At 48.1% G+C, this 15,116-nt stretch overlaps 1 protein-coding gene across 3 annotated transcripts in view; it reads left to right on the top strand.

Annotated features, from left to right (window-relative positions):
* Positions 1-15,116, top strand: part of RALY (RALY heterogeneous nuclear ribonucleoprotein) — a 49,933-nt gene that overhangs the window by 33,448 nt on the left and 1,369 nt on the right. For 2 of the 3 annotated variants that reach the window (XM_015564493.1, XM_015564492.1), the window contains exons 2-8: positions 8,768-9,032; positions 9,988-10,060; positions 10,246-10,293; positions 12,304-12,470; positions 13,170-13,283; positions 13,494-13,672; positions 14,870-14,918. In XM_015564493.1, the coding sequence (XP_015419979.1) occupies positions 8,777-9,032; positions 9,988-10,060; positions 10,246-10,293; positions 12,304-12,470; positions 13,170-13,283; positions 13,494-13,672; positions 14,870-14,914 (882 nt within the window). In that variant the 5' untranslated portion in view covers positions 8,768-8,776 and the 3' untranslated portion in view covers positions 14,915-14,918. The remainder of the gene's footprint in view (positions 1-8,767; positions 9,033-9,987; positions 10,061-10,245; positions 10,294-12,303; positions 12,471-13,169; positions 13,284-13,493; positions 13,673-14,869; positions 14,919-15,116) is intronic. The other variant, XM_015564494.1, reaches the window with a different exon arrangement.

The following is a 15,116-nucleotide window of genomic DNA, read 5'->3' as shown; positions in this document are numbered from 1 at the left end:
GGCAAATTACTTAAGATCTCTCTCTATCTCTAAGCCTCAGTTTCTTCATCTGTAGAATGAAGATCATACTACTTATTTCTCATTAGGTTGTGACCAGAATTATATAAAACTAGAGGCCCAGTGTCCGAAATCATGCACGGGTGGAGTCTCTAGGCCTGGCTGGCAATCAGGGCCGATCGGGGCCAGGCCGATCGGGGCTGAGCTGGAGAGGAGGCGGTGGTCACTGGGCCAGGCGCAGAAGGAATGGACACTGGATGCTGACATCGCCATCGTCAGCGCCCAGCCACTGCGCAGTTCCCTGCCTCCTTCCCTTGCCATCACACTGCCACTGCGGCAGGTGGGCAGTGGGCCGATCAGGGCCTGCCAGCTGGGGGGAGGTTGGCTGCCAGCCCTGAAGAGGGAACCAGCCCTCTGTCCCCCTGGGAAAGGGGCTGCATCCACAGCCACCCAATCCTGGTTCCCTGTCCCAGTCCGGGGGCCAGCCCTGATTGGGCGATCAGCTCCCTGCTGGCTTGCTGCTCCTTCCCTCTCAGCTCACTGCTCCTTAGCGCTGCCACAGAGGCAGGAGAGGCTCCCACCACTGCTGCTGTGCTCTCCAGCCATGAGCTAGCTTCTGGCTGAGCTGATCATCTGAATTGATCTTCTGCCCCCTGGTGGTCAATGTGCATCATAGCGGTTGGTTATTCGGTCACTTAGGCTTTTATGTGTATAGATTATGCCTGAAAAGCTTCCAACACAGTGCCTGACATAAAGAAGTTGTGTGTTTAGAAGCATCGAACAGACTACAACCTATGAGGGAAGGCGGGGGGCTAAGTGGACAAGAGATCAACCAAAGGACTTGTATGCATGCATATGAGAATAACCAATGGACACAGACAGTAGGGGGTGAGGGCTTGTGCTGAGGGGTAGGGGTGGCCAGGGAGAGGTCAGTGTGAAAAAGGAGACTCATGTAATACTTTAAACAATAAAGAATTAAAATTTTAAAAAAAGAAGTGTTTTTCCTTTTTGTTCTTCCTCAAGACAAGAATTAGTATGCAGCTGTCAAAGGAAGAGGAGACAGCACTAAAGAAATGACCTTATTTCAATAAACCAAGAGAAAGGGAAGAATAGAAGGAGCAAAGAGGAGAAAGGAGCATGTTTTATATTTTGTTCCTCCTGCCAGGTATGCCTTTCCCCATGTCACCACTCAGTGGGACTTCACTTAAACATGTTCTCTTTTTGTAAAGCCTTCTATAATGCTCTTACCCCTTCTCTGATATCCCTGGCTGTTTTGCATTGGGTTGCTTCTGGTCAGTGGACTCCAGCCCAAGTGGCATGTGCTTTGTGGCTGTGGTAAGTGTCCCCTGCTGGGCTGGGAGCCCTTTGAGATCAGGTAGCAGACCAATAGCTGGATGAATGAATGAACAATTCATTTGTTAACACCTGGCCCATAGTTGGCCCAATGAGTATTTTGATATCTGTAATTATGATTGAATGAGTAGGTAGGTGTTTAGATATATTCTTTGGCAAAAATTTAACAAAAGAGGTTGGCCCTAGCCGGTTTGAGTCAGTGGATAGAACATCGCTTGTGACAGAAGGGTTCTGGGTTCAATTCTGGTCAAGGGCACATGCCCAGGTTTCGGGCTCATCCCCAGTAGGGGGCGCAGGGGGCAGTTTTTTTTCAATCAACGAGTCTCTCTCATCATTGATGTTTCTATCTCCCTCTCCTTTTCTCTCTGAATTCAATTAAAAAATATATTTAAAAAATAAGTAAATTAAAAAAAAAGAGGTTGCCAATAATTTGTGGGTCCCTAACTCTAACTCAGTTTTGGGATTGTAGGGCCAAAGTTGCACCTATTCCTTGTTACTTCTCTCCCTCTATAAGAGCTGCTTGTAAGCCTCAACCTAAGGCCACAGTTAGGGTGCAAGGTGCAGGGAAGGTAGGGTATATATACCCAGAGCACATTATGGGGAGAGATGACTGAGGCCCCAGTTCTGCCTTCTCCTGTTTTGGGGTCTTCTTTCTGGGCCTATGGTATGCTGACACCCATGTTACATAATATAGGACTAAAGAACTCATGGTATAGCTGAGGGTGAGTCCATAGCTCAGCAAGGCCTAGAACTCCTCCCAGCCAGTGTTCTTTCCTCTCCCAGTCTCATACATGCCTGATTTGACAGGAATGGGGAGGAGGACAGCTTTATGAAGTTTCTAATTTTGGCTCAAAATACTACGACAGGGGAAAAGCATGCATAGACCACCTACCCCTGACTCCCTAATAGGTGAAGTGTGGAGCATTGTGAGACGATATGATAAAGAAAATTAGGGCTGGAATATGGAGGATTTCTGTTTTCAAAGGGCATAGGGCATTTTAGTTTCTTACATAACTACCTACTGGTCCCAGCCATTATACTGGGCACTTTACATACTTTATCTTCAATCCTTACCCTAATCCTGGAGGTTGACATAATTTCCATTTTGTAGTTGAGGCGCTCAGTGAGGTTAAGGGACCTGTTCAAGGTTACATCTCATACGTAGTAAGACTGGGATTGGAACTCAGTCCTGTCTGACTTCAAAGCCTGTGCTCTTTCTGCCATTTCCTGTGCATTTTTCCTTTGTTATTGAGAAATGGTCAAGCCCTAACCGGTTTGGCTCGGTGGATCGAGCATTGGCCTGCAGACTGAAGGGTCCCAGGTTCGATTCCAGTCAAGGGCATGTACCTTGGTTTCGGGCACATCCCTGGTAGGGGGTGTGCAGGAGGCAGCTGGTCGATGTTTCTCTCTCATCGATGTTTCTAACTCTCTATCCCTCTCCCTTCCTCTCTGTAAAAAATCAATAAAATATATTTTAAAAAAAATCAATAAAATAGGTGTGTTTTTTTTTAAAGAAAGAAATGGTCAAGAAACAGGTTCCTGGGGTTCTCTCTCATCGATGTTTCTAACTCTCTATCCCTCTCCCTTCCTCTCTGTAAAAAATCAAGGAGAGAGATAGAGAGTTAGAAACATCAATGAGAGAGAAACATCGATCAGCTGCCTCCAGCACATCTCCTATTGGGGATGTGCCCGCAACCCAGGTACATGCCCTTGACCGGAATCGAACCCGGGACCCTTCAGTCCGCAGGCCGACGCTCAATCCACTGAGCCAAACCGGTTTTGGCGGGAGAGGGCTGTCTTGAAAAACAAGTGGAGGACAAGGCCCATGAGCACTGTTTTCAGCATCTTCACACTGCCAGCACCGAGGAGAAAAAGCAAGAAATATTTTTTGAATGAATGAAGGGGAACGGTGTTGGATAATAATAGAAATAGTTTAAAGCCCCTGTTCTTTTATAGTATGTTATAGATGCACCATAATACTTTCACATTGATTGACCTATTTGATTTTTATATCAGATCTGAAAGGTAATCAGGAAAAAAAATAATTTCTGTTTTCAGAATAAGGATGATCAGGCTCAAATTATATGACTTGTTGCAGGTCACATAACAGTAGAGCCAGGTCCAAGCTTCCTGGACCTGTAGCCTGTATCCCTTATACTCCCACTATCCCTGGGTCCCTCGGTTCAGAATGCTCAGGGTTTCTCACGGTCAGGAACTGAAAGAGCACGCCTTGGAAAGTTAGTCCCGTCTGGCCAGTAGTGATCTCTTTGGCAATGCTAATGAGCTGGGGCCAGGTGAGCTTAATGAGATTAATAGATGTTTTGTCATCCCTGACCTCCTGGTAACCAGGAGCCTCTGGGCCAAGGAGGCCCTGGGCACTGATCCGTGTAATTGGTTGGCTTTCTTCAGACATAGCCTCCTCGTCTCTGATAGCTGTTTTCCTATAAAGCCCAAATGTCCCCAGGGTTATTGAAGAGCAGAGGTCAAGCCACAGACTGGTGTGGCCCTCATTCCCTGCTGGAAAATAAGGTCAGAGGTGTCCAGCAGATGGTGCCGGTGGTAAATCATTAAGGCCAAGAGCAGCAGCTCCTCTTTTGAAATGAGCATTTCAAGAAAAAGAGACCCAGTGCTGGGGAGGATTTGCCTATTTCCTATAGGTGTTCTGAGACTGGGATGTAGAATGTTGAACAAAAAGCCTGGATTCAAGCCCCCTAGCTACTTTCTTCACTACCCAGGTGACGTTCGATAAGTCACTTATCTTTGCTGATCCCCGGCTTTTTTATCTATAAAATAGGTCCAACAATGTCAGGATCAAGGATATATATTGGCTTTATTTACTAAAGTCCTGTGCAAGTGTGTGTGAAGCATTATAGTAGAAAATGGGAACAGGTGAGGACCAAGGAGAGGGTGTGACTGGCTCAGGTTGACACATTCTCACTGTGGGACTAAGTCTCCAAACATCTCAGCATAGGTTTTTGGAGTTAAACAGACTGGGTCCCAGTTCTGGCTTTGCTCTGTTTATCAACTATTTTGCCTCTCTGAGCTTCCGTGTCCCTATTTAAAATACCTCCTCATTGGGCTGTTGTGAGGATTCAATAAGATGAGGTATGTAAAGTCTCTGCCGCATCGTTAGCAGTCAGTAATTTGAGGCTATTCTTACTTGGGATGGGCCTCTGTGGGTCTCATTTACCTAGAGTTCAGGGGTGGAGGTACCTTTTAGGGCTTTTCTACCTTTACAACGCCCTGTTACTTCATCCATGTTTAGGTTTGGTTCTTGATTTTCAAAACATAGCTTCCATCTGAAATGTTTCAACTGGGAAAATGATTTGTTTTTGCCAAATTTCTTCTATTCTTATTAGCCTGAAGAAGCTAGCCTATCCTTTTGAGCTGTAAATTGCATTTCAAAGACTGTGTCCCTGGTGTGCTTTAATTAGCTTAAGGACCCAGTTTTCTGCAGCAGTTGTTTTTCTAGCAGGTAAAGGTATAGACATTTGGGAGCCAGACCCTGGTTTTCTTAAACATAGCATATCTAGACTCCCCGCCTCCCAGCTCTTCATTGTCCTGGGGGCTTGTCTCATATCAGCCCAGAAGGAAAAATAGAATATAAGGACCCTAGATTTAGAGTCAGAGGACCCATGGGTTTCTTGGTGCTACTACTCATGGCTGTGGCCTTCTCTGTTCCTCAGAGTGGGGACATACAAGCTTCGTGCTCACTAAGGTCCCTGCTAATCTGACATTGCAAAAGTCTCTCTCTCCCTCTCCTGTTTTACCTCCCCTCCTACCGTCACCACCAAGAACAGTCCCTCTACTTATCTCTCCTTAGCTCATTGCTAAGCATGGGGCCTCTGGGGGCTTCAGATACCTTGCTCTCAATTACATAGCTAATCTGTGAGGCAGCGTTTAGCCCAGGGGAGAAATAGCTTATCAAGTTAAGCAACTTCTGCTGAGTAGGATGTCAATATTTTCTAGGGCTCCCACACTAAGCTAGGGGGAAGCCTGGAAGAACCAAAAAATAATTACATGTGAAAGATTGAGTTGGGGATGGTTGGTCTGTGGAGGGTGGTGTTTGGGTCAGAGACCAGAGAAAGTGCCTGGGACCTCAGCCCTCAGTGGTCCCACTTATGGCAGGGCCATCAGCTAGCCCTTCTCACCTCACCTCTCTCTCTCTAACATTTATTGAGCACTTACTGTGCCCCAGGCTTTGTCACTCCTCTCTCTAACTTTTGCAAGGCAGAGCTAGAGTATAGGATGGAGACCCACGTACCATATGTCTAAATATTTGAAAGTTATAAGTAATGCTAACAAATTTGTTTTCTTCCTAACAACCTGGAAGACCGTGTCTGGATTTAGAATTTTTGACTCTGGGATTCTGCACCGGACCCTAGCATTTCTGGGAGAATTAGCCTGGGAATGCTTCCTTTCCACCTCCCACCCCCAGTTCCATCCCTCCCTCGTAGGAACTTCATGGACATGAATGTAGACACTTGAGCTTTTCTATGTCCCCATAGATACTTTATCCCCTTGGACTTGGGGGATACCCACAGCAGTAGCACAGCCTGCCTCCAAGGAATGTGCAGGCCTTGAAAGCGGATTGGAGGCTGTGTAGACGGGAAAGTGTAGAGGTTGGGTGCCTGGAGCGTGCTTCAGGTGGACATTTCTCCCTGGCTGCAGATTCCTCACCCAGAGCGGCCACATACATATACTTCCCAAGTCTCTTCTCTGCAGATCAGAAAACTGACCTCCATGTGACATGGCTTCTGGCTATCTCTTCTTGGTATCATTCAGAATGTGCTCTAGTCTGATCTTGACCCTCATCTAGAATGGGCCCACAAATGGTAGTGTTAGTAGAACAGAGAAGTTGAACCTAGTCAAAATAGTTAATAGATCTTGTAAAAAGCTTCTCAGCTTGCGAAGTCCTTTTATGTGCACTGTCTAAACCCTAGGTGATGAGAGAAAAGACTAGACAGGGCCAGGGCTGAAGTGAAAGGACTGTGCTTACCAGCCAAGCAGCAGGTACTGATCCCGCTATATATCGTACAAGAGCAGTTGCACAGTGGTGTTAGCGGGTCTGGCAGAGGTCTGAGGAAACCCAGCAACTGTCTTGTCCCAACCCGATCGATCAGTGGCAGAGCCAGCAGTCATCAACAGATCTCTGAACCATAATCCCCCCTCCTCTTTCTCTCTCAGTCCACACCCCAGGCCTGGTTGGTCCCCTCCAGCCAAAGCAGGTAGCATCTTCCTGGGCCAAAACTTAATGGTTTTGAGCTGAACCAACCAGGAGAGAGTTATCTGCTTACCATGGAGAAGCCCTACAAATGTCTTGTATAGCCACAGACGGGCAAAGGAATTAACCTTTGAGTGGCTTGTCATCCAGGTAGGAGAAAAGATGTCAGAGAGAATTATGAGGAATGGGGAATCCAAAGAAAACCACAAATATCGAGCATTTCCTCCTGCATATGGACAGTGTATGGGGTATTTTCATGGGTCTCTGTTGTGTCCCTCACTGCTCAATAAATGATGATTGGATGTAAAGGGAAACTGAGTAACAAACAAGAATCTGTCCCTCCCAGGCCATTTCCAAGGCTGGCACCAGCCCCTTCATCAATAGCAGTGCCCTCGCAGACTTTCTTACTTAGGATGGCACACTGCCCCCACTATATCCTTGGAGCTACTGCAAGCCCATCCTAGGAGCAGGTTCTCCAGAATGCTCCGGTCCAGCCTATGGTTCCCTTGCAAACAATGCCATCTGTTGGTCAGAACATGCCAGCTCCCAGGCTAGGAGAATTGTGGAGAGAATTGTGGACTCTTACTCTGATGGGGCAAAGGATACAGATTTTCCAGCATACACTTAGCTCTTTTCTATTTTACTAAAAAGAAGCCCCCTCTGTCCAAATATATAAGGTAATTAGGTAGGAGTTTACGGTTAGCTTATGCTGGTGAGAGTTTTATACATATGGCTTGGGGGTCTTTAGCACCTTTTTTTCTTTTTAGCACCTTCTGAAATAACTCTAGGATGGGGTACTGAGATAGGCATGCTCTAAAAGGGAGTTTCACCAACCTATGCCAATGAGCAGAAGACTGAGCCAAGAAGTATAAATGCCAAGGCTTAACATTAGCCCTTTCCTACTGAAATCGAGCTTCCTTTTCCCTTATACTCTGTAGCTTGTGCCCAGCTGTAACCTATCTATGGAGCGGGTATCAGAGGTATTTATACAGCCCTTTGGGGTAAAAGACATTGCCAGAGTGTAGAGAACAAAGAGTAGGTACGGCATCATCTCTAGCAAAGAGAACTAAATTTGAATGAGTAAGTATAAAAATAGTTAACTCTAAAAAATTTATTTAAAAACAATTCTCAGATAAATATGCTGACTTAATTGTAGTGTTTACATGGGCTTGAGCTCTGGGACGGACTGTGATAGAGTTGAAAGAAATGGGCTTTTTAGGGACTGACATGGGTTTGAATGACCATTCTTGGCAAGTTAATGAAGTTATTGAAGTCTGTTTCTGAAAAAATATTAGCATTACCCTAGGGGTCTTGGGTTAGGCATTCTCCAAAGGGAGTTGCACCAATGAGCAGGAGACTGAGCCCACACTGAGTGTTGAGTGAGACTTATTTTCAAAATGGCAGGTACCAATAAGGACAGCAATAGCGAGGTCCACATCTGGATCAGACTGAGCAATACTCATAAAATGGTATTGTTCTGGAGCAGACATTACTTGTAATTACCATGTGACTTTTTGGCCATGGTTTTACATTGAAGGAACAGATGCCGTGGAAGGTCTCCAAATTTAGATCCTGTGTGGGGTGGTAACCTTTGAGATGAGCATTAAAGATGGAGTTGGTTTTACATTCCAAATTGCATTTTTTAAATGTGAATACTGTGCCTGTTACTTTATGTTTTATGCATTGTTTGCAAATAGGAATTACGGTCATCTTTATAGCTTATGAATTTGCTTTGGAAAATGACTTTTAAAAAAGTTCAATATTAGGAGCATAAAACTTGGCTCTAACATTTTTGAATGTCTCACTTTTTTTTACCATGTCATCTATTTTCTTAATAAAGAGGATAATTTAAAGTTTTTTTTAAAAAAAAGATGGAGTGGGTTTAAAAAAAAATAGAATCAAGCAGACTAGGGTTCAGATCCCAGCCTTGCCATTCACTAGCATTGTGACCTCTGAATGTGTGTTCTCTCCTTTGTAAAATATCCTGTTCTGCTTGTCCGTACCAAATGAGAGAACATATGTAAAGCACCTGGCATGAGCTCATTAGCCAATAAGATGAGCAAAAATGGGGAGCTGGATGCTGTGAGGTGGGGGATAGAGGAAGGCATAAGAAATTCACTTAGCTATGATGTGGCCATGGGCAGCCCTTGAGCCCAACCCGTGGACCCAGCCTCACAGTGGCTCTCTCTTCAGGTGCCCACCATGTCCTTGAAGATCCAGACAAGCAACGTAACCAACAAGAATGACCCCAAGTCCATCAACTCTCGGGTCTTCATCGGAAACCTCAACACAGCTGTGGTGAAGAAGTCAGATGTGGAGACCATCTTCTCCAAGTATGGCCGTGTGGCCGGCTGTTCTGTGCACAAGGGCTATGCCTTTGTCCAGTATGCCAACGAGCGCCATGCCCGAGCAGCTGTGCTGGGAGAGAACGGGCGGGTGCTGGCAGGGCAGACCCTGGGTAAGCTCCCAGTATTCTGAGTAGGTGCTGGCCTTCACTCTCCAGCTTCCCTCTTAATCCCTTTTATTTTACCCCTACTTCTACCCACTATCCCTGTCAGAGATGTTATAACAATAGTTATAAATTAAGTAGTTACAAATCAATGCATTAGGCTACAGATTGCTTAGGTTAGAATGCTTTCTGGGAGCCAGGAGAAGGTGCTAGGAGCACAGTTGAAGCACGCAGGTACCCTTGGCCTTGGTGTTCTATACATGTGATGTGGCCATGCTGGTGGTCTGCTGTGGAGTGTGTATTGTATGTTTGAGAAGGGATATTTGTATATGTATTCCTGAGTATGTGGTATGTGGATATAACTGAATATGTGGACATATACCTTATAGTGGGTATGTATGTAGTATGTGTCAGAATATATATGATTGTGTAAGCAGATATGCATATATTCATTTACCAAATATTTGTTGAGGTCCCATCACGTGCTAAGCACTGCTCTAGGCATAAGTATGTTTGATAGAATTTTGTATGAATGCTCATTAGATCTTTTGTATATAGGCAGCTATGTATATGATATTGGAACCAAGTCTGAATGTACTTGAGAGAGTGTGTGTGTGTGTGTGTGTGTGACCTTATTACCTGTATATGTGAACATGTGTGAGGGTGTTGTCTATATTTGTGTTTGCATAAGTGTACTTGAGAATACACATGTGTGTGATGTACATGAAGTATGTGTGAGTGATATGTTTATGAGCTTGCATGCATGTGTCTGAACGTATATGAATATGTAAAGAGGTGTTTCCATGTGTTGTGTGGGTGAGTCTAATGTGTGAGGACATGTGCTGGCTGTGTTCTGTGGGTACACTATATGTACACATATTGCTGCACGCTTGCATGAGGGTGATACGTGTATGGGCACCTGCTGTCCTGCCAGCATCTGACTCTGCCTTTTCCCTTCACACAGACATCAACATGGCTGGTGAGCCCAAGCCCAACAGACCCAAGGGGTTAAAGAGAGCAGCATCTGCCATTTACAGGTGGGGCGTTCTGCCTTGTCTGTCTCTGTGTAGGTGGGATTGGTCCCTCTTCCACAGAGGGAGTAGGCACTGGTGGTTACTGTGCTGAGCCTAGGGTTTGGGAGGGTGTCTGGAGATGAGGGCCTGTGAAGAGTGAGCTGAGTAGCTGTCCCTAAGCCCCGGCCCTCTCCCCTTTGTTTCCCCAGCGGCTACAGCTTTGACTGTGATTACTACCGGGACGACTTCTACGAAAGGTGAGCAGGGAAGGGGCGTGCCCAGGCATGGAACAGCCAAGCTGGAAGGGTCCTGAGAGATTGCTGGTGCAGCCCATTCAGCCATCAAAGTGGGACCTCAGCCCAGAGGTGTGGACAGGCATTTGCCCAAGGCTGCTCCACGAGTTGGTGGCAGAGCGGGGACTAGAGTTAGGTTTGCAGGTGCCCAGGCTAGAGCTCCCCACCCCACACTGTCTCCCACTCTCTGACTGCCTGTCTTCCTCCTAAATCCGGGGTGGGGCTCAGTGGGACTGGACAGCCAAGGGACACATAAATGCAGCAAGTTGGAGTTCAAAACGGTACAGGGCCCAGTGCAGGGAGTTTGGGCTCTGATGCTTCTGCTGTTCCATCCAAGTTACCCAGCCAGCAGGAAGGGACCTCAGAGCTCAGTCTGAGCTGCTGGGCCTTATTTTTATAGCCAAGAGTTAGGGGCCCTTTTAGGGGTGTGAATTAGTCCCTGGTAGGCTGTGGCCCACCCTCCACTTCCCAACCTACCCAGACCCCAGACTTGAGGCTGTGGCCTCCACTCCATGGCCCCATCCACACTCTAGAGTGGAAATCATGGTAGGAGCTGGCCCAAACTCCCCCCTGCTTCTCTCCCTCTATCTTTTCCTCCCTCCCTCTTGGCCTGGCTGGCTGTCCCAGGCTGTTCCAGGCTGCCCCAGGCTGTCCAAGAAGAATAGAACCTTTCTGAGCCTTGGTTTTCTCACCTGTGAATTGCTTCAGGAGACAGTGCAGTGTAGTTGAAAGTGCCCTAGCCTGGGAGTCAGACTACCTGGGTGCTAATCTCAGCTCTGCCACTGAATGGATTGTGTGACTTTGGGTAAATCCCTCCCAGTCTGTGCAATAGGCTTGCACCAAATGATCCCTCAGGGCTCCTCCTGCTCTGGGATTCTGTGGTTCAGTGATTCTGACCAAGGCCAGAGCCGCCTCCTCCCCTTTGGGGCAGAAATGTCGTGTCTGGGACTGGATCCATTCCCAGAGACTTTCCATCTCCAGTCATCACCAACCCAGGGCAGGGGCTCCCTGAACAAAGGAGTGCCAAGGTATGGGGCATTGAATTGCCCATCGATGTCAGGTTTCCTGGTTGTCATCAGGGAAGTGATCCTACAGTGTACCCCTGAGGCTGCCGTTCCCTGTTGAAAGGTGGTAGCAGCAGATGTCGTGGCAGAGACCCCTACTCAGCCTACTGAGCTGTATGACGGGAAAAAAGGCCTTCCTGGGGGGGCTGGGTAATGGTGTTGGTGGGGGCCGGGGGGGCAGCAATAGTCTGGGCACCTGGGGATCTGAGGGAGTTGCCCAACCTTAACACTTTGCTGGGTCTCCTGCCCTCCATCTCGGAAGTGGATTAAGACGAGGGAGTGACTGAGGGGGTCCAGAATGAGGAAAGGACCTCATGCTTCTCTTAGTACCCTGGCCATCCATCAATTACACCTTCTGTCATAGGTTTGGGGGACCCAGGGGAACAGAATTTGGGATAGCCATCCTCATTAGGCAGATGGGAAAACTGAGGCTTAGGCAGGCTTAGGGATTGCCCTCCAGTCCCACAGCTCTCTGTTCGCAGCTGAAGGTTTGTGCTGCTTTGGCGAAATTTACAAACTCTGACCAGGGATTGAGGTGGCAGTTGATTGAGCAGAATCTAGGTCAGAAATAGAGCAGGCCTAGGTGTCAGGGTGGCTCTATCTAGGGAAGGCTCCTTTCTGGGGCTGGTCTCAGTTTACTTCTCTGTTGAATGGGGCTGTAACTATTATCACCTGCCACCTCACCTGCCTTTAAGCAGCTGGCTGGTAGGAAAAGTGAATGTAGTGAGGATCCCAGCAGCTCTTAGGGTTCTGAACACCCTTTCTCTTCACCCCAGGGCTTGTTAGGAGCAAGCAGAGGTGTGTTTTGCAGGCCAGCCCTTCACCAACCATACACATTTTAGTCTGAAGTTACAGTGACCCTTGGTGGCCACAGGCCATGCTGCAGCCTCTGGCCCATTTGCCCTCACAGGCTCTTCGACTATCGGGGCCGCCTTTCACCGGTGCCTGTGCCCAGGGCTGTCCCTGTGAAGCGACCCCGGGTCACAGTCCCTTTGGTCCGACGTGTCAAAACCACCATTCCAGTCAAGCTCTTTGCCCGCTCCACAGCCATCACCACCAGCTCAGTCAAAATTAAGTGTAAGTGACTTATTTTCTTCCTAAATAACTTCTTTTTGTCATTAGCAAAATAATAGAATTGCATTTTTTTACATTGGAAAATAGATAAAGGAACAAATCTCCCACAGTTCTGCAGCTCTAACAACCAAGTGAGTATTTTCATGTATTTCTTAGAGAAAAAGGCTGACGTTTCAGGCGGAGGGGCTTGGGTTGGGCACAGAGTCCAGTGCTGTGACATGGAGCCCAGTGAGGAGATGGGGTCATCTTTCCTCTAGTAAGGGCAGGACAGGTCTACACAGGCCCACTACTCACATTCACTCTCGTGTGTGCAAACGCTGTGGTCAGGCGCCCAGGAAATCTGGTTGTAAAACACCCACAATTACACACCTCGAAAGGCAGAAACCACTCTATATCACCAGCAAAGACACATGCTTGTTCAGGAACACCTTCCTATCCAGCCCCAGTCCCTTTCAGAATTGAGAGGTTGGGTCGGGGGAAAGGTACAGGTTCAGAAGGACAGTCTGGTCACTCGAAGAATGGCTTTCAGAAAGCCAAGGGAAGCCACAGGCGGCTCCAGCCTTTTCCCTGGCCAGAAAAGAGCTGCGGACAGGGACAGTTCCTGCCATGGCCTGTCTTCCTCATTGACAGAATGGGGCTAGGGTCTTGTGTTAGTATCGAGCTCCCAGTCCAGGTGACAGCCTGTACTCCCTCCACTCCCAGTAAAGAGCAGTGAGCTGCAGGCCATCAAGACAGAGCTGACACAGATCAAGTCCAACATTGACGCCCTGCTGGGCCGCTTGGAACAGATTGCTGAGGAGCAGAAGGCCAACCCAGGTCAGCTTCCAAGGGTCCTTGCCCTGGTTTGAGTGTCCAGGGGCCCAAGGCAAAGGGTGGGGGGAGGACAGTGCATGGTACAGAGAGGGACGATGGCCTCTAATCCCACCTGGACCCACTGTGTTGAGGCCTAGCTTCTGCTCAAGTGTTGCCCAGGAAGCTGTCCCAGGCTGAGTTTTATTCCCCTTTTCACCACCCTTTTCCTTCAAGATGGCAAGAAGAAAGGCGACAGCGGCAGTGGCAGTGGCAGCGGCAATAATGGTGGCAGCAGCCGGCCACTGCTCCCCCAAGAGGACACAACTTCTGAGGCAGGCACACCCCAGGGAGAAGCACAGGTTCGAGATGACGGCGATGAGGAGGGGCTGCTGACACACAGCGAGGAGGAGCTGGTGAGGGCATGGTTGGAAGGGCTGCGACTGGGCTATTCATACTCGTAGTCGCCGCAGGGGAATGGGAACCTCTGAGCTGGTTCCTTTTTCCAGGGGCTCCAGTCCCGTGAGGAAAGTGGGGAATGAGCAGCAAGTAGTTGCCTGTGTCAGCCACCAGTCAGAAGTCCCACAGGGGTCTGAGGCAGACCTCTCTTGAGCCCAGGGCCCATTCGAGACCCGGTTTTCCACATGGGGACAGAAGAGTCAGGAGCTCAGGAAGCACATACGGTGTGCAGAGTTGCAGGGGGCGGGACTGGGATTTCCTGGGAAAGCCACAAGGAAGTAGGTATCCATTCTACCTGACGATTTTCTAAAAGCCATTGTTGCCTGAGCATGAAATAATAGGCTGTCTTATGAGGGATCAAGGGAGTTCCCCATCTGTGATGGTGGAAGCCACTTGGCAAGGAGCTTACATGAAGTGGAAGGCAAACCAGGTTCTGAGCCAATAAGGTCTTTGTTGTGTGCTTACTACTTGTTTACCTAAGGAACGCTCAGTTGAGCACCAGGCCCTTTGGTCCACACCTTCTAACTTCATTTAACCTTAATAACAGCTCTGCATTGCGCAAAGTATTACTCTTCCCACATTTTACCCTGTGAGGAAACTGAGGCTCAGAGGAGTCGAGTAGCTTGCTCAGGGCCTTATAGCTAATAAGGGTCAAGCCAGTATTGGAGCCCAGACTTCTTCACTAGGTCTGGAACTTTTTTTCATCCCTGCTGGGCTCTGATGTGAGGACAGATGGGCTTAAGAGGTCCTTCTCATGTCCAGCTCATTTCTTCTTCTTTGCACCCAGTCTGGTACTTCAGCTTACTCTTTTGGGCATAGTACTAGTCGTCTTCATAAAGGCTGTGACAAAGGCTTAGGTGTCCCACCAGAATTGTAGGCTGTTAGCCTGCTCCAGTCTGAGAAGGTCTTTCTATGCAGAAATGTGCCCCCTGTCACACATAGAACTTCCTTGACTGGTCCCTTCTCTCTCCTGAGGGGCCCCCAGTCAACCCTGATGCGATCCCAAATCAGCCTTGTTTAGACTGGTTCCATAGTCATTTCCTTTGGCTGTCCCTCTCTCTGAGTGTGGCCTCTTGATGTGCTCTGGGCCTCAGGGCAGGACTCAGAGTTTGCAGTGAGTGATATGTGGTCTCTTGTTGCCTCCTCCCTATCAGGAGCACAGCCAGGACACAGATGCAGAGGAAGGGACCTTGCAGTAAGCAGGTATGGCGGTCGTGGCGGGCAAGGGGTGAAGTGCAGTGGAGGGCATTCCATGAGGCCGACTTGGCAGGGTAGTGCTGTGTCCAGCAATGAAGGCCCCTTTAACCCCAGCCATCTCACTACCCCTCTTTGTGGTGGGGATCTCTGAGAATCCTCTCTTCTGGAGGAAGACACAAACTATTACTATCCAGTGTGAGCAGG

Source organism: Myotis davidii, unplaced genomic scaffold, assembly GCF_000327345.1.
Source record: "Myotis davidii unplaced genomic scaffold, ASM32734v1 scaffold38, whole genome shotgun sequence".
Classification (NCBI taxonomy): domain Eukaryota; kingdom Metazoa; phylum Chordata; class Mammalia; order Chiroptera; family Vespertilionidae; genus Myotis; species Myotis davidii.
The sequence above is the reverse complement of the archived record's forward strand: the minus strand, read 5'-3'. Positions and strand labels throughout refer to the sequence as shown.